Source organism: Trachurus japonicus, chromosome 9 (assembly GCF_045865225.1).
Source record: "Trachurus japonicus isolate A0001 chromosome 9, Traja_1.0".
Classification (NCBI taxonomy): Eukaryota; Metazoa; Chordata; class Actinopteri; order Carangiformes; family Carangidae; genus Trachurus; species Trachurus japonicus.
The window spans coordinates 20482389-20501770 of NC_140915.1; the positions used below are offsets into that span (position 1 = coordinate 20482389).

The 19382-nt window shown below is 41.6% G+C and overlaps 2 protein-coding genes across 2 annotated transcripts; both read right to left on the bottom strand.

The window, feature by feature from the left end:
- Positions 1–2180: 2180 nt before the first annotated feature.
- creb3l3l (cAMP responsive element binding protein 3-like 3 like) lies at positions 2181–8697 on the bottom strand. Its single transcript, XM_085786481.1, has 10 exons — positions 8571–8697; positions 7080–7220; positions 6463–6862; positions 6223–6338; positions 6000–6092; positions 5614–5720; positions 4927–4995; positions 4731–4815; positions 4520–4613; positions 2181–3917 (listed from the first exon to the last, which is right to left on the bottom strand). The coding sequence occupies exons 2-10, from the start codon at positions 7218–7220 to the stop codon at positions 3511–3513; spliced, it is 1512 nt and encodes a 503-aa protein (XP_085642607.1). The 5' UTR covers positions 8571–8697; the 3' UTR covers positions 2181–3510.
- Positions 8698–9159: 462 nt separating this feature from the next.
- On the bottom strand, positions 9160–13396 carry nim1ka (NIM1 serine/threonine protein kinase a). Its single transcript, XM_085786487.1, has 5 exons — positions 13049–13396; positions 12787–12899; positions 11275–11396; positions 10982–11128; positions 9160–10788 (listed from the first exon to the last, which is right to left on the bottom strand). Exons 1-5 carry the CDS (start codon positions 13333–13335, stop codon positions 10030–10032), a joined length of 1428 nt encoding a protein of 475 aa, XP_085642613.1. The 5' UTR covers positions 13336–13396; the 3' UTR covers positions 9160–10029.
- Between the last annotated feature and the right edge of the window lie 5986 nt (positions 13397–19382).

Below are 19382 nucleotides of genomic sequence, written 5' to 3' on the forward strand. Positions count from 1 at the left end.
GGATGACATTTATTATTCATATTATTATTATTATACAATATAGGCTATTGTTCCAATCAGGATGTTTACAGGTGGCGTTATAGAGTTTTCTCACCTTGTTTACCTGCTCAGCACTGGCTACCAGGAACCCTGCCTTGTGTTTTGTGGGTTATATAATTGTTATGCACCAGGTAATGTTTTCCCATGACTGTTATAAAACCAAGGGGCCACAGCAGAGACCAACACATTTCAGACCATACAGGTGACAATGCGGCTGCATGCAAAACAGTCTGAGAGAAGATGCTGGATATTCAGAGTGGGTGAAGCAGCTGCAGTGAAATCAATCTTACAAACTCTGGAACAAGTCTTAAAAAAAAAAAAAAAACTGGACTTCCCCAACCCTGTGAAGATCAGCTAGGGTATTAATAGCAAATCCAAACTTTCCCCGTAGACACAGCTCGCCCTCAATAAACAGCTTGCCCATGGTGCACCTGCGCACACGCACGCCACCCTCCTAACCTGTTACTCAATTGTGCGGAGGAGTTACGGTACAGTACGAGCTCGGGACTTACAGGCAATCGATCAAGCCTGTCCTGACCCCAATACAGCGAGACTTGTTGATGGAGACAGTGTTGTCGTCTGAGGAGTGACCCAAACAGCTTGCGGCCGGCACACGCCAGTTTTTTTCTCTCCTTGCATTGTAAAGGAGGCTTAATTGCCAGTCCGTCTTGACGCGTGTCGTTTCTCCAAGGAGAGAAAGAAAGCGACTTTGTGTCACAACAATACTCACGTCCTCCACCTGCCCCCGGCTCTTTCATGGGGGTAGTTAGTGGATGTCCATAGTGTGTGTGTGTGTGTGTGTGTGTGTGTGTGTGTGTGTGTGTGTGTGTGTGTGTTGCACTCTTCATTACCCTATTCCATTCAATGCCCTGCGGCAGATGCCCGACAGATGCGCGTGCACCCCCTCCTCCTCTCTTTCAGAAAAGCGCCACGCGCCGTGGCCTAGTGTCCTTTCAGCCAATTTAAATCTTATCAGTGCGACTGCAGGAGTTTACATTCAACATCACTGTTGTGCGCTAATGCCGTGCTTGTTTACGCACCACTTCACTGAACTTGTCACAACTCGAAGACCACGTTTTTTGCTTTTGTTTTTTTGTTTTTTACGCTGTAGCCTGAGTAATCAAGTTTTGGAAATAAATTATAAAACCTCAAAAGTTATCATGAAGAAAACCTTTATGGGTGGCATCACACAATACCAGGTAACACAAAAGGGGGGGCTAATTACTGGAACATTGCCCTCTATTACTAATGCTTGTTTTGCCCGCAGGCGTCTGATCAAATGATGAGTCAAATGATACAGATACAAGTGTTCTTTGTTGGGAGGTAAATATCAGTGTGCCCACATGTTAACTGATTGACCTTTAACCCTATCGTCTTGCATCTACACAGCTGCTCTAGCAGTTCGCCCCTCAGTACAAGCGTCCAGCCCCTTAAATGTAAACTCACGGCGCCATCTGCCGGTCATCCAGAGAGTGACCTTTCCCCCACAGAACAGCTAGTCTCAACATGTCGAGAAAACTCGTGACTCATGCTTCCACCCTCAGACTTGAGTCACCAACCCTATATGTGGTAATTTCCCCACAGTTGAGTTTACTTCTATGACCAGACAGATTGTTTGTCATCCATGGGGCAAAAAAGATGAACGTGCAGAGTTAAAAAACAACAACAAAAACGATGAATCTACACTTTTAGATTTCAGAATGAAGCATAAATTAATTTTAATAAGTATGTTATCCCCTGTAAAACTCAACTTCCCCCCTATACCCAAGCTACTGAGCTCATTAGACAAACATTACATAAACTGTTTTGTGTCTAGAAGCTTTTGGAATTTTGTGTCAACTCTTTGTTTGTAGCTATGCAGCTTGGCTGAGAGGATGGGAAAACCCCAGACTGACTGTGAATATCCAGTGGAGGATAAATAAGACACAGGAATTGAAACCCCCCAATAGATGTGACAAATAGTTCTATATTATGGCTGTACTAGTTAACCTGGCATGCAGGAAAACAGATAATGTAAAGGTAATTTACTCAACTGCAAACCACCCTTTTAAAATATGTAATTTCTCTGTAAATTGATAACAGTCACATTCATGGTAGATAAGATTAATTGCACTCCACCTTCCACAAAGACAAACACTGTATCACTATGGTATATAAAAAGTTTATTATTATAGATGTCCAGACATGTTTTATACATAAAGAGATCAAATGTACAGAAAGGCTACAATCATTTAAGCGTATTTACATTCCATTCTTGGAGTATGTCAAATGTCAGTGCATTTGTTCAACATGAGCAACATTTAAAATCTCATTGACTCGTGATTATAACAAAATGCAGTTCCAATACCATATAGATTCCATTTATTATCAACAAAAACATAGAAATACACAAAGAAAAACAAAACAAAAATGCCTCACTGACAAGACAGGTCATCACATTTTTGGGTATATTTTACTGCAACATGGTTTACTGAGTAAATATATTAAACCCCTTCTTTTGTGCACACAGGTGCTAAGACATTTGAGGTTTGTTTACAAAAGGTAAGAACTGTACCATTAAATTGTAAAAGAGGAGATTGCAGGGGTTGTCCGGGGTTGGCTGACAGTAGCAAAGTCAAGGGTTCAGTGTCTTTTTCAACTTTCTGACATTTTTTCTTGCCTTACTGTACAACATAAAAACTAAGCATTCTAAAATTAAACGGAGCGTGAATACCCTTGTTACAAGGGAAATACTAACAAACTTTACAAGTCTTCTAAATGGCCAAATGTCCTGCAATGGCTTTAGCATTACGGTGGTCAAACAACCACTTTGATCAAGCTTTATGAGAATCAAGCAATGGATGTTGCTGACTAGTCTGCAGTGCAACATGTTGGACTACGTTATATTCACAATAATTCACTATGGGAGAGTCATTCATGACGAGCAGCGTTCGGTAAGATCTGTTGGAAGTGACCGGACAGACGGCTGACCAACAAAGCTAACCCTTGAATTTGGTAATGAATAATAATGCCCCCGAGTAATACCTATCTTGAAATAATCTACTGCTGGTTTCTGTTAAATTTGGGTGCCAACAAATTTTGGTTAACATCACCAATTTGTACAATAATATGGGAGACTACGGTACTACGTAAGTAGATGTGGCCTCCCAGCAATGCAAGAGAGCATATTATCACTGCAATGTCCTATTTTGGGGGGGTAATTTACACTGATAACGTATGGAAATCTCTTACAAGTTCTTTTTGCTTACTGGTACAAGGAAACCAGAGAAAAGTGCAAATGAAGTAACAGTAGTAGATCAGAAGGTGGAAAAGGGGAAAAGTAGGTACAGACACACTGATCCTATATGATAACAATTACTGGTGTTTTCCCTTCCCACCCCTTTTTTTTGTTGAAAGTTTAAGTTTCCCTCTGGTATCCAAACATTAGGAATATGGCTCCCTCTGCTGGTTATTTCAGTAAATACCAACCTACTACATCTCATCTGAGCGGTGCTGCTGTAATATGACTGATGGGGGGTTTCGGTCTATCCAGTTATCTTTGGACCCTGTCACCTCATATGCTACAGCGGATGCCACTACAGTATCAATGGATCCTTCCTGTAAGGACCCTCCTCCGCCGCCTTGCCCTGGCTTCATCTCTGCAGCCTGAGCAGGACTGGGGAAGTCTGCCGAGGAGTTGCTGTTGACACCTGTTTCCGAATCGGGTTGATCCACCCTCTGGTAATCGGGGGTGTGGTTCTTTTGACCTCCAGAGAAAATGGCTTTACTGTTTTCCACCTCGACTGGGGACATTAGGAGAAGCTCCTCCTCTTCAGGCTCCAGGTAGGATATGGCATCTGTGCTTTCTGGTGGCAGTGAACGCAAGGTCCGAGAGATGACTGCAACAGAGAGGAAAAAACATGAATACCAAGGCAGACCAAGAAAGCCAGACTGCACTGCAAAAACTCAAACAAGAATATTTGTCTTATTTCTAGTCGAAACAAATCTCATTATACTTAAAATAAGACTCATCACATTAAAAGTAGCTTGTTTTTAGACACTTTTTACTTCTTTCAAGCATATATGCACTTGAAAGAAGTAGTAAAATCTGATAGTGGATCAAGTTTTTCAACAAGCACAAAAAACTTGCTTTCACTGGCAGATTTTTCTACTTATTTCAAGTGAAAATTTGTTTGAAACAAGTGAAAATGATCTAAAAACAAGATCATTTTTAGGTGACGAGTCTTATTTTAAGTGGAAAGAGGTTCGAATTGAGTAGAAGTTAGAAATTTTGACAATAAATGAGACAAATATTCTTGGAAAGATTTTGGGGTTTTGCAGTGTGTTGATTAAAAAAATCATGAAATCCTGGTGATACAACTGATTAAACAGTACTACATTGACACTGCATGTACAGTTCTTCATCAAAAAGACATGTCAAGAAAGGCTGAAACATAACAAAGCTTTCAGACAGGCTTTCTTTTCCTTTGAGGTAACTTACTGGAGGAGGGTGTATAGAGTTCCTTCTTCTCTGCACTTCCCCCAAATGGATTGACTGACGGGAAGATGATGAGGCAGAAAGAGAGCAGGAACACCTGAAGGGCAGACCCAAGGAGAAAGTGAGCACAAAAATACTGCAGCATGACAAAGAACTTGTGTGAGAAACAGTGATCAGGAGGGAGAGATGAAATAAGTGTTGTCAACAACGTTACCATAACACAGGTGCTGGTTGTGCTGGCCTTCAGAGTTGACATCTTCACAATGGACTGCAGTTTCCTCAGTTGCTCTATCAAGGAACTGTAAGTACAAAGAGGATACACTGAGGGTGACATGTCTATAGATTCAGATGCACTTTCATAATATGTATTATTACATATCAATATAGAGGTGATATCTCAGAGTTCTTACATGTTCTGTTTCTGAAGCATTTGGACTTTCTTCTGAAGTTCCAGGTTATGTGCAGTGCAGATGGCAACCCTGTGGTAGACATGTTAATGATGAAGTCATCAGTATATTTATCCAAACACAAAAACAACAATAAAAAGTCATTAAATGTAGAAATTAAAGACAGGTAGTGAATCATCGTCAGCATAATATTCACATGCAACTAGGCTAAGTTCCTGTAGTGTGTGTTCTTCAGCTTGATAAGAGCAGCTGCAGCTCATGTATGAATGACAACTATGAACTATGTTACAAACGTTAGTTGCACGTCAACAAAAATGTTTTTTTTTATAAAATCATTTGGAACTGTTTTGATGATCAAAAAATCATTCTTAACTTCATGCTTTTCTTTGTCACACATGATGAATAACTTAATATTGTTGGGCATTTGTTAGTTTGACAACTTAAGACATTTAGTACTGTGGGAAATTATAATCACCATTTCTTAGAATTAAACATGAATGAAGAAAATCATCCACAGGTTAATTGATAATATAAATTATTGTTAGATGCAGCATAATTGGTGTGCTTTTCTGTTCTATTCCCCATCCATACAAAATTAAGTTTAATCAACCCAAAGTCCTTTCAGCAAACATTTCTAATAGAGAGAAATCACATCTCATTTGTGGAAATCGTAGCCTCTTCTCATCTCACCTGTTTTCCAGTCCGTCAACGTACACCTTCTTCTTCTTGCGACTTTCCTGAGCAGACTGCTTGTTGCGGATCTTCCTTCTGACTCTCTTCAAGGTCCTCTCCTCTGCCTGTTACACAGAGAGGAGGAGACTTTCAATCCAAATGTTGACATAACAGATGACAATGTGTACAGCCGCAGAAAGATCAAACAGAACATCCACTTTGAATATTAATCCAGCAAAAAACACTTAACAATTATCAAACCTGGATATAAGACAAAAAAAATCCTGTACGGCCAAACAATAAAAAGCAAACATTGTTCAGGATTTTTGCACATCAACTGCAATATTTTTTGAGAATAAGACAAGAGTGTGTTCACTATAAATTATACAGACTGTATCCATTACCTTTGTGAGAGGCATGTGAGAGGGAATAGTTGCTCCCTCTTTCGCCAAAAGACGCTTCTCCTCCTCAGTGAGCACAATCTCTTTAAACTGGAACTGAAGGGGGGGAAAGACAGTATTTACATTTCCCTTATTTCTAACATACAGGCATAGTTATTGAACAGCTGGGTCTCTGATATAATGTTTTTAAAAGGATTTTTGGCTGGCTAAAGAGAGATAAACTGACCTGGTCCATTGTGTTGGACAGTGGTGAATCTGGTGTTGAGTCCTCTATGGCCAGAGTGCAAGGCAGCTCGCTGGTAATGTCCTCCTCCTCCTCCATTGCTTCACTCACCAGGTCATCTGTCATGAGAAAACACATAAATAATTTCAGAAAAGAGAAGAAATTTGTTGTTGCACCCCCTCACACATTCTGTACCAACCAAAAAATACCTCACATATTCAAGAGTTATTCTACTGCACATACCCAGATCAATGAAGACATCTGTGTCTGGCTTCTCTGCCCTCACACTCTGCAGGATGTCCATGTCCATGTCCCTCCCTCCGCTCTGCAGCAGAGAGTAGCTGTGGTCTGCCTGGACCGTTAAGGCCTCCAGGTTCTCTGTCTGCACCTCTCCAAAGGTCAAGGCTGGGTCAGAGTGCACCGGACTGGCCTGCGAATAACTAGGGCTGGGAACAACGTCACTATCACTGCTATGGGGACTTGGGCATCCCACGTGATTGTTGTTTCCAACCCCAGTGCTGCTGTCATCAGAAATGCCACTGTCACTTCCCAAGGGAGAATGAGAGGGACAGATAGCCCCCATGTTATTGTCTCCCTCTAACAAGCTGGACAGAAAGTCTTCAGTATCCACACCTGTCAGCATCTGGAAGACAAAAGACAGTGTTAATCACGCACACAGCAGGTAACGTTTCAGGCTGGTGTTCTGAGCTGTTGTGTGACCCTGCAGTTGTACACTTAAGCATGTTTATAATCACTTTTTCCAAACTGCAGCTGCATTTATTATCTTACTAAATTTGTTTGATGTTGATCACATCATAATAAGATAAGTTGATCTTTATTTTCTGTGAATAAGGTCTTACATCTTGTTCAGACAACCAGGATTCAATGAGCCCGCTCTCATCAGCAAACAGGGGCTCGGTAGAGCCGTCCTCTCCATCATGGAACAGCAGCCCCAGTAGGTCTGTCCCATCCATGTCTGGTAGCTCCTCATTGAGTGACATCTGTAAAAACACAGCAGGGTTAGTCTTAAATATTACTGAAATAACAACAATTGATTGCAGATCTTGTGGTTTCGTATTACCCCCCCAAAAAAAAAAAAAAAAATATTGAAAAAAGCCACATATTCCATAACACTGTAAATTTACAGTAATAGAAATATATTTGGATCTTGCATTGTTGAAGACAAAAAAAGCTTGGGCTTTTTAAAGAGCAGTCCTGATTATTCAGTTCTATCTTAGGTCCACTGAAATTGCCATTGATTGCTTGACAGAGATCCAACTCAGCTATCACTAAATATGATATGAAAGTGCCAGTAGTCATCAGTCCTATCTGAAAAATAGACGTAGACGTGGACTTTATTCGTCCAAGAAGGACAATCTGTTTCCACTCGACTGTACATTACATAAAGGGCATCATAGAAATAAACACACAGAGAGCAACAAAACTGAAAGACTGTCTGTCAACTACAACTATTGTTTAGGGTGGCTAATGTATACGTATATAATTTCAAATGTTACGTCAGATGAGGTGCTTGTAAGATTTGTTGAACTGTGTGCTACAGTGATAATCCTGGGTGTTGTATTGATTTCAGTGATGGGTAAAGCTGCTGCGCTAACACCACTGTCTGCTCTGCTTGGTTGTAGCGTAGTGTGGCTTGACCTTCATATGCAGGCTGCAGGTGCACGTGGATGCTTTATTTGACCCGTGAAGCCAGAATAATTAAGGAGGAATCTACTATAACAGATCGCACTTCATCGTCACTGGCTTGCATACACGTATACCAAGTCACCATACAAACATCTTCATATTGCATCATCGACACACTCCCATCATGACCTCATCTCTAAACTCGGCCCCGCCCCCGCATGTCTTTGTCACGAGATCTGCATACAAATATCAAGTATCAAAACAAATAAGACGTGTAACGTTTGGGGTTGGTTTCAGGAAACGACCATTAATGCAATTCCTGCTTAAACTATAAAGACACACATCAGAGAGCGGCTCGGATGCGTGCAGCCTTTGTTGTCTTGCAGGACGAAGGGTATTGTCTCGCAGCATAGGAATTTAATACTCAGAAGAAATGACCTAGTTTGAGTAGTAGCTGCCATATGCGATGTGATTCATGATTCACGAGCGTTTAATTAAAGCAGGCTGAAAAAAATCTATCAGTTTTTATTCCCCTCGCAAGAAGAAGGAAATGTCTTAGGCCAGGAGCCGACGACTTCGCTAATTAACGCTGTCTTAATATTCCCGTCAAGAGCTTCATTGTAAGAGGGCGTGGTCCCTCACGACATTATTAAACACACTGAAAAACATTAAACCCAGCCAACTTGGACGTTTTATTTTCTTACCGTGAGATGACAGGAGACAAAATACCATTCGAGTGAGTACGTCCGTGTCTTTAGGTTTCTCTGCTCAGCGTTTCTTCAGTGCTGCCGCTCACCGTCACAGCGCTTCCTCCTGAAACCACCTTCCAACAAGGCAAAAATTGCGTCATTACGTTAAGCCGGATATCGGTACGTGCTCGTCCAGCTGCCTTCTGGGAAGTGTAGTAGTTTTGCGCTCATTACGGTCCTGCGCATGTGTATTCTGTAGGTGGGTTTGGTAAAATATAGAGAATAAGAACACCTTTTTTTTCTAATTATCATTCATTTAAGTGATAAAAAAATATATACATTGCTATCACCTCATAGGCCTATTTTTCTATGTAAAAACACAAGTGTAAGTTTGTGTATGTGTGTAGGCTACATGTGCATGTGTCTGTGTCTATACAGTCTATGGTCTGTGTGCAACAATATGCAATGAGTTTAACATACAACAATGACATGAGGAACTGGAACCTGCTTGTAAAATACAAATAAATGTACCTATAGTATAGATTTAGAACTGTACTTACAAACGCAAACAAAAGCACCAAACACACCATCAAAAAAAACTGATGCATTTAATTTCAAGTTTATTTTTAATAGACACATTGGCATGGACATGGCATCAGGTGATTAAAAAAAACTAATTTCTGAAAATCATACTGAAAATGTCTGAGTAAAAACTCAAAATGAATTTGCCACACAACCAAATAATAGGCTAAAGTTGTGGGTTGGCATGTTGGTATCCATAGCCGTAATTTCATTTATGGGATTTCTCAGGGCCATGGGGGAAGATGTCAGAAATGAATCTCTATTCATGCCATCACAAACACTAAAGAGTCTATTGAAACCAATAGGCCTGATTTCACAACATTATAGAAAACTAAGGCATCGAAGAAAAGTGCAATTAAACATTCAAAACACCACATTTCATGTACTGTCTGCATGTTTCGCCACATTATCACCTCAGCATAATGTTGTGGATTTCTGAATATTTTCCTTCAGATTTATGCTACATTGATTTACCATGGGGTGTATTGGTGTTAGGGCATAAATAAGAATAGAACGGGATGGGCTAGATATATCTGGCCCGCAGGACCCAAATCAAAGTTTTGTATGCCATGTAATCATTATTATGTTTACTTAAATAATGTTTTTTGTAACATTTTCAAATCTCCTGAGGACTAGGTCCCTGTCCCTGACAAAAAAGGAGACAATAATTATTCACTGGTCACAACATTCTCACAGAGACTAATTTTACTTACTAGAAGAAAGATACTAAAGTAAGAAATCTCAGATTTCAGAAGCTAAGTTGGGTTATATACCATGATTTCAGTTTCAGCAGCTGGACCTGAAAAGCACTTTTTTATTTCTAATGAAATCCATGCAATATCATCCAAGACTGTAAAGTCAGTTAGTTTCCAGAGTAAAACAAAGCATTTTGTCACAGAATCACACAGAGTTTAGACGTGTGCCGTAAGCTACGGTACACTTTTAGCCGTTCCTTTTTACTTGTTGTAGTTGTTCCAACGACCTGTGTGACCGCAGGAATGCGCTCAACAGCCCATCTCTTGTGAGCACGGTGTAGCAGGATCCTGTAGACTCCAGTGATGGAGCTCCTGCAGTCTTTCCCCTGGTTGTTGAGAATGTGTTCAGAGGTGATTCCTAGAGTCTCCAGTGCTGCCTTTACCTCCATCGCTTCCTCCCCGAGTTCAGATGCATCATCCTCTGCAAGGTAGGATGGGTCTAGTTTAAAGGGCTCCATGGCCCGCGGGAAGTCCACAGGGAGCAGCCACTCACATCCCATCATCTGCTCCACTGTGTAGCGGTCAGACGGTATAGGTTGCAGGATTCCCCTGATCAGCCTCTGGCATGCATCTGGCACCCAGGAGGGCAGGATGTAGGCGCCCTCCAGGATGCATCTCTTCAGCTTGGCCACCGTGTCCGCTCTGAAAGGCATGGTCCCCGTCACCATAAAGAAAAGCATCACACCCAAGGCCCAGATGTCTACAAAGATGCCGACATAATGCTCATCCCGAAAGAGCTCAGGCGCAGCGTAAGGTGGAGAGCCGCAGAACGTGTTGAGTGTCTCATCCCGGCGGCTGAGCGTGCTAAAGCCAAAGTCCCCCACTTTGACACAAGAGCTGCTGGTGTAGAAGACATTTTCTGCCTTCAAGTCACGGTGAATGATGTTGTTTTCATGCTGTGGGGGGAAAAAAACGGAATCATGTAAGTTATTAATAGGTGTAGGTGAGGTCATAACTATTAGTACACACATTATTGATGAATCAAGGTTTAAAGATAACAGGACAAAACATGTGTAAATAATCTGTCCTAACACAAACATGTAATGATACATTTTATCACAGCAGACAGTATATTTTATATGTCCTGACCATGTGTTTTACAGCGGAGAGGATCTGAGCGAAGACGATCTTGCTGTCAGTGTCAGAAAGTTTCCCTTCTGTAGTAATTTTAGTGTAGAGCTCCCCTCCGCCTGCGTACTCCATTACCAAGTGTAACCTTGACAACGTCTCCACCACCTCAAGGGAGAAAAAGAAAGACAACACGAGTGAGTGACATGTCAGAGGAAGAACACCGGATGTCGACAGGATGCTGAGATCACTGAGAAAACCCCTCAGGATCACATATAAATCAATATGAGAGCAGTGTACAGTTTGAGCCAAACCTCATAGAGGCGTATGATGTTGGGATGGTGTAGCTTCTCCATGCTGGAGATCTCTCTGGACAGCAGCCTCTGGGTCTTCTGGTCCAGCTTGGTCTTGTCTAGGATCTTGATGGCCACCTTGTCTGTTGATGGAGAAGTTCATGATAAGCAACACAGAACAACCTCTCATCATACACACGTCTGGATCATGCCAGAATGGTATTTCAATAGAAATTTGATGTCAATAATGAAGACAGGAAAAAAGTAGTATATATATAAAATTGGGTGCATTATTTTATTTAACCTCAACTTTTTGATAATATTGCAAATGTTATATAAATCATATATGTAGCTACTGTAAAATGTGTGTGGTTTCACTTACGTAGTGACCGGCCCTGACGCACTGATCTGGATAATTTGATGCAGGATTAGTTGCCCTCACAAACCAATTTCCCTGATTATGTTCTCTCAGGGGTCAATTCTCACTTTTAGCGTGATCTTAAAGAAGCTTTTCTAAATTAGGAAAATTGCTGTGCTTTATAGTCGGAACAGATGTGGAAGATCAAATTGGTTAAGATTCAATGTGACAGGGAGACACACTGCTGAACTGAATCCTGGGTATCTAACTATAACTAACCACCTTTGACATACATGAGGAAAATATGGTTCAAATTTTAAAAATGTACACAACTTATAAGTGCAATAGATCAAAATACTTAACATACAGTGTACCAAATTTGAACAACCGACGTCTTGGCTGTATTCCCTTAAATATTTCATAGATCTAAATAAAATAGACCTTGGGTAACTAAATACATTAAAGTTCTTGAGCAGCAAAATGGTGTTGAGATATCTAATCGTGCGCCAGTATACATTATTCAGGCTGGTATAAGGCTCCCTTTCAATAGGAGCATTTAAAATGCATCACAGCTCATATTGTTTTTGGGGGGCTAAGTGATACCACACACACACACACACACACACACACACACACACACACACACACACACACACACATACACACACAAACAGCATAGCACAGACCAGCATACAGCACGTAAAACCCTAAAACATAGAGCACCCACACACATACACAGAGCTACACCACCACACAGCGACACACTCATTCTCCTCTCTTTCTGTCTAGCCTTTGATGAGGCATGCAGCAATTTTAGCCGTCGCTAAGGAAACTGGAGATCTCTAATCAATCCATCTGTTCAAGGGTTGGAGACAGTGTGTCTCTTTGTGCCTGAATCAGCCCCCTGGCGAGGCACACATCGCTTGCTGGTGAATTGCTCCATAAGGACACACTTGTTAGTGTTGTAGCCCATTGATGGAATCAGCTCATCAGCCAAATTATTACTTGAATTGGTGATTACCTTCGATTCTTATCTTTACAGAATGATTCTTTTCTTCTTTTATGCCCTGGTTTCTATAAATAGGTATCATTCATGTCAGCGTGACATCTATGTTTATGCTGATGTCTTAATTTTTTTCTGTGTATGTGTTTCATCTTCATTAGCATCGTCTTACCCTTGGTGAGGGCATGAATTCCTAGCTTGACGTGGGAGAAATTTCCACAGCCAATCTCTCCCCGAATTTTATAGAAGCCGATTCTTCTTCCCACTGTTAGCTCACGGACGACCCTGTGACCAGATTACATAGCAAAAGATTGCATGCTAAAAAAATCTCAATGATATACTGGAGGGCGGTGCAGAGAGAGAGAAATACAACAAATTAACAGTCTAACATAAAGAACCCATTAAAAAAGTGATTTCTGCTTCATCTCTTTCACCTGTCATCCTGGCACATATCCAGGTTCAACCTCTCCAACGGAGTGAGGCGGCGGATGGTGGCTCCCTCATCGTCTGTGTTGATGTCGGAGCTGTCCTGGTGGCTCCAGCGAGTGTACCTTTGGCCACCACCGCCCACAACTGCACCTCCAACCGAAGCTCCTACTGAGTCTCCATTAGACTCTCCTGTCTCGGCCCCAGAAACTGAGCTGCTCCCAGCAGTGCCTGCTGTCCTGGCCCCAGCTTCAGTCCCTTCCGGGCTGCTCTCAGTTGGGCAGATAGCAGTCATCCTGCAAGGGACACCCGGGGTGGAGTGGGCTTAGCTCATGGCTCCAGGCAATGCACACCTGGACACACAAAGAGAAAAATCCATATTTTTTCTTAATACACGTTTGCTTCTTTGCTTCTGTATTTATTGGTCTATAATGCACTATGGCTGATGCACTGAGTGCCTTTGAAGCTAAATAAATGAATAAAAACTGAATAAAATAAATTGTTATACTATCATATATCCAGTGTGAAAGCTGATTTTTGCAAAATCATATATGACAAAAACCTTGACTTACCATATGTGAGCCATTTAGACGGTATATCCTTTCAGTGTCCTCATCCAAACCTGAGTCAGCGGAGTCATTAAACAAATTGTATGGATATGTGTTGTCTTGTTTTTCAGCTAAGCAGGACAAAATCCCAGAATCTGCAGACCCAGGCACATGCTGCATCCAGAATTCCCAAATGTGCTGCAGCTGCAACCTGTCCACGCCACAAAGGGATATCAGGTGCACTTTGTCATCTCAAGCTGAAGACAGTTGCAGTTATGTTGCATTTTGAAGAATTTCCAGTAGCTGTGGTTTCAGTTATCCTTATTTGTACGTTTCGAAGAAAGGTTGATGAGGCTGGGGACCAGATGGATGATGTGTTATTGGATCCATGCTCACAGTGTATCTGAAGAGGTCTGCAGAGCTTTAATGGGCTCTTTTGATTCTCCAGGGTATAAATAGGCCACAGGTTGAGGAGGAGGGATGAGGAGCTGGATGATGGGGGGTTGGTGGAAAGAGGTTGAACAGATGATAGTGTCAGGGCATAGCCATCGGGTGTTCACTGAGAATACCTGGGAGGAAGCACAACAGACAAAGATAACAGTAATTTTGATGATCATAGATGCCCACTTTTTTTTTGTTCTTATCTTATAAATTTCCCTCCATGTGTATTGTACCTACTTGTATGTGTGTCAGAATATTTATCATTCTAACAGTTCTGTACTGGTCAAGGATCTGTGAAATGTAAAATACTTTCTGTTCACATGTCAACACAAGTGGATGTGCAGTTTATCTGCTTTACTGACCGTCAGTGAGTATTGTAATCCTTATTGAGTTAATTTATGGCTTAAGTCCTGCTCCAAGGACAACTAAGGCTGAGGTTGCCACGGCAGCAGGGATAAACAAATGCTCGTCATTATTCTCTGCCACCCAAAAGATAGTTACAACCTGAAATACCAGCATGACTGACCTTTTTTTTCTGAGTGATGATTGTCACCCCTTTATGCATGTGTGTGATGCGCATGGGTATAGGTTTATAATTAGGCGATAATTGCATGCTGCTCTGAGAGCAAAGCTCTAACAACGTCCCCAGAGAAAAAAGAAAAGGTGAATCTGAGGTAAGGGTGAGCCCTGACTTTTCAGAAAAGGTACATATAGGAATTACTCCCATCTAGCGTTGCGGTTGTATATCGCAAGCAACTCAATCATCTTTTTCATGCTGCATTCATGTGAAATTGGGCAGACGGCAGATGGACGACAGCCGCTGCACGTTAACGGCATAAACAAGCCTCAATGAAAACAAGTGGTCCGTCAGCACGAGGCAAAACAATACACGGGATAATATGTTGTCATGGCGTTGTCGTATTGTTTACCTGACTCACGTTTTACGGCTCGACTTCTGTGACTAAAATGACATCTGGTCATCTCCGACGGCTGTCTGCCCGACTGCATGTGAATGCAGCATCAGTGTAACGCTCCATTCCTCCTCACTGCACTGCGGTGACTTTTCACAGACGCCACCTCGACCTGAGCTGACAGCTCCGGTGTCTCCAGTGAGTTTCTGTAGTTTCCTACCGTCACCAGACACCAGATATACTGTACATTATGTGATAGCAGAAAAAAAGCCCCAATACATAGGCTACACTAGCGACTCTTGTACTGTTTGCTACAATCCCCAGCTTTAGGACGTTACTTAGCATGAAATAATTTAGATCTTTAATAGGCATGAAACTAAAAATTATTATACTATTAAAATAACAATAAGGATATTGGTTGTGGTTGCTGTTTTCTTTAAGTATTATGCTAAATTACCATTACAAACTGGGTTAGTGCGCTCTGAGGAAAACTTTGTCATGACACAATGTGGAGTGTGTAAGAAGTAGAAACAGTCGTCTAACTGGGTGTTTTGGAAGACGTTCTCTCATCTGTCTCTATATTAAGATGAATGAATCTATGTTAAAGCCTCGTGAGGAAATCAAAGCAATTCTCTTTTGTGGGTGGTACAGGCTCCCAGCCTTCAAACACCTTCCTACCATTGCAACATGAATATCTAAGCATTGATCTCAGGCAGCCTAAAAGGACTCGCTAAGAGAGGAGAGGCCTCCGCTTTACAGCACAAAGCAGCAGGGCCTGAATACCAGCCTTTTATGTGTTTAAACAGAAAGACTAAAGGACAACCATGCATGAGATAAATGCAATAAATAATCAGAGGGAGAGCAGGATGGGTTCAGGGACATCAGGAAATTGTCATTTCAACTCTCTTGGAACAGAGCCACTGCAGCGTCAAATTGCTTATCAGACACTTGTTCACTATCCTGCAGTTACAACATTTTTCAACTGAAATATCATAAATACAAACTTTGGGTTGAGTAAAGATCTGTGTCTCTTCTGAGGGTCTATAGATGAGTATGACTACACCAATTGCTTTGTGTTTCACTGGATAACAGATCTACCTGGTTGCTTGGTGATAGACGCTGGACGAGCGTGTTTGTTTGTGTTTTTCTCAGGATGAGGATTAGGTATTAACTGGCACTCAGTGTCAAGAAAGAGAGCACACAAGGCTGTGTTTACAGTGCTGCACTGAGCCTGAGAGAACCCATGTTAATTATGCGCACGAGCAGACTGACGGGTTTAAACACACATCAACGCATACACAAATAAAGGGCTCAAGAGTGTATCACTGGGAGAAAAAAAACACAATAAACATACAGTATCTTTATCAAGCTTGTCTGGTTATGAATAAAAGGTTATTTAAGCACCTGAGGTCATTTTACATACCAAGAAAATTCACCAAACTGGTGACAGATTCTTATAATTTTCTTTTTTTAACACCCAAAAAAAGCTTAGAACAAGGCTCAGGTGTTCTGAAAGATTGTTCTATTGAATCAGTCATTATAAAACATTCTCAAAAAAACTCAAGATCTGTTGACTAAGTGGACCATATCTGTTTTTTATGTAAACAAATACCGGTACTAAAACATTTGTTGCAATATTAATCTAAATACCTGCATGTCCCATTAGAACAGAATATGTGAGTAAACGCCTCAAACCAAATTTACAGTATACTCTACTTCACCTTACAGATGATAAGAGTTAGAAAACATTGCAAACTTGAGATCTTGGTCTGTAGTAACTTTTAAACAACAAACTACACTGTCCAGTCCGTCTAACTTGATGCCTTTCTGTGGGATTTACCAACTCAAAATCTCTACATATGAATATGCTATTTATCACAGACAAGTGTTTGAGTGTGCAAACAGCCAGCCCCTTCATTAGCAAACACAATCAACTTCACTAAGTGTGGGTCCTTACTCACCAGACAGTCAATCATTTATCTGAGGATCCCGCAAGGGAAGGAGGAGAGTTGCTGCTGATCGCACTGCTACCATCAGCAGCCTCTTCACGCACTCACAACAACAGCAAACTCAAGAGCCCATCCACAGCAGCTGCAGCTCGATTAGTCACTCTTTCCTAAACGCCTGTCTGTGCCTTTAGAGTAAGAGTTCCTCCTCTCTGTTTTTTCCTATAAAGAAAAAAAAAATCTTGCTTAGCCTCCCATCTACTCCCTCAGTCCGACCGGTTCACTGTTTTTCACTGTTCACATTACACATTCAGGCACAAAAACGATACGCGCCCAAAACGCACACACATTCAAACACACTTTCACGCACCCTTTCCTCAGACAGACACATGCACAAGCACAGTCATGTGCACGTACACACACACAGACAAGCTAGCTCTCTCCACACAAAGCTTCCCAGTGTGTTAATTGAGACGCACGGCTGACAAGAATAAAGAGCTCAACAGTGAAAGAGCTGCGACAATGAAGACTATGGGCCCTAGGAACAGAGAGACAGGCCTCTCTGGAATCTATGGGGCAAATATTTCCCATTTCCAAAAAAACAGGGTGACCTCTAAGTCCCTTCCTCCGGACATTCTGAGTCCAAACCAAAGCTGCACAGACCTCTATGCACTGAAGCTGACACAATACCTGGTTTTGCAAATTGTCAGCTGAATCCATGAATAGGATGCCAACACTCCTCCCATGAACCATTTTAAAAATATATTTTGTTTTTACCTTTATCTGTTTTAGTACTTTGACTCCTTCTTTACCAGCCTTCTACTGTCTGTTGTGTAACGGAAATGTACAGCCACTACAATGCCTGACAAAACACATACTACTGCATATAACTCCCAGTACTTAGAGAGGTGTAATTGTCTCTGAGGCCTTAACAAAGTTACCATGACACTGTACGCAGAGAGAACAATAACAATGCAGAAGACACGGTAAATCCTGCATCTGGTGGTTGAAACTGAAAGAGCCATGTGATTTTGCATGTTTACAAAAAAAAACAATGTTTCACTTCATTATTAACTATGCAATATGTTTCATGTGCAGAAACAAACAGGCCCTGAAGACCACCAACCCTGGCATTCCTAATCCTGACTGGAATGAAGAATTCAGATGGGAAAAGATTACCTCACCTCTACAATGCAATACATTAATTTATCCCAGTTATGTACTTCTTCAAACAGGACAAAATGTGGAGCATCCTGATGGTTCACTCATTTAAATAAGATGTGCAATGCAGGGCCATTGTGACACCCAAATACAGCAGCTGAGTCATTCAAATCTCTTTTCTCTCTCTGTCTCTCTTTGCATCGGCAAACACAGAAAGCATAATGCAAATAAATCGGTCAGTGTGTATAACCACTATAATCCAGCTTCCAAGCTGTTCACTCTCCTCTACATTCCTTATAATCACGAGTTTTATTTTTAATAATTCAACAAAGCTGCTCTCTGACAAACACCTGATCCGTGTCTGTAAAACCTCTGGTTGTAAATTGTGCTAATAAAACTGCTGCACTCCATAAGAACAACCCATGCCTGCCAACCAAGGAGGAGGATGGTATAGCAGACAATCTGCTAAAATGACTGATGATGGATAGATGTTGCAGAAAGACGGATAAAACCCCATCAGAGTGCAACAGGTGGAGCAGACACTCCAATGGTGTCTTCTAGCTTTGGGGAAACGAGGTTAAGCAGAGTCATTGTACCACCACCACCCCCCTCCCAAAAAAAAGTTGATCTATACTGTGCGTGTGCGTGCGTGCGTGCGTAACTGCCAGGTGACACACTATGACCCTTCACAGAAGTGATACATTGATTCAACAGTACAACATTGGCAATAATAAAAATGATAAAAACAACACTGTGGTGTTATTAAAGGACATTATGAGGGGAAACTAGCCTACATAATTTAATGTAATTTCAGGGTATGAGCTCTATCACCTTCGGAGATAAGGCTACTGTACGAGGTAAAACAAGGACATCTTCGTTTGTTAGAATTAAGATATAGACTTTTACTAGGCTATTAGACGGCAATCTTTCCAAACTGAAAGCTCTTGTCGCGTGATTTATTCGGTAAGTGCATCAGATAAGTGATCTGTCTATCCGCGTTCAGTGACAGTCAACAGTTTACATCTCCTCGCAGCAGGCCGTTCCCTATACGAACCGGCACATTTCATACCAAATCCTACCAGCACAAGAAATAAAATGTTTTTTTTAAAAAAGCCCACATTAAATCTGTGAATCCCTTTTACCTGGATGACTCTCTTCGTGGACCTGTGGCGACATGCATTACCGCCCTCACTGTAAAAACCATCCTCTCCCCCGGTGCCCGTTGACATTGAGCGTGCTGTGTTTGCTGCAGCTGCTCCTCGAGTTAAGTCTGTTGTGAAGACGGAATGCCGCACGACGGGCAGTTGCAGCCGACCAATCAGCGGCGGCCGAGAG

What these genes read in the sequence shown, in the direction of transcription:
- creb3l3l (XM_085786481.1), bottom strand. Translation starts at nt 7,220, where the DNA reads ATGTCACTCAATGAGGAGCTACCAGACATGGATGGGACAGACCTACTG. An exon ending in AGATGTCTTCATTGATCTGG is followed by an intron (nt 6,339 to 6,462) that starts GTATGTGCAGTA and finishes TTCTCATGACAG; the next exon opens with ATGACCTGGTGAGTGAAGCA. An exon ending in GTTGACGGACTGGAAAACAG is followed by an intron (nt 4,996 to 5,613) that starts GTGAGATGAGAA and finishes TGTCTACCACAG; the next exon opens with GGTTGCCATCTGCACTGCAC.
- nim1ka (XM_085786487.1), bottom strand. Translation starts at nt 13,335, where the DNA reads ATGACTGCTATCTGCCCAACTGAGAGCAGCCCGGAAGGGACTGAAGCT. An exon ending in GATATGTGCCAGGATGACAG is followed by an intron (nt 12,900 to 13,048) that starts GTGAAAGAGATG and finishes ATCTGGTCACAG; the next exon opens with GGTCGTCCGTGAGCTAACAG. An exon ending in ACATCATACGCCTCTATGAG is followed by an intron (nt 11,129 to 11,274) that starts GTTTGGCTCAAA and finishes TTCTCCCTTGAG; the next exon opens with GTGGTGGAGACGTTGTCAAG.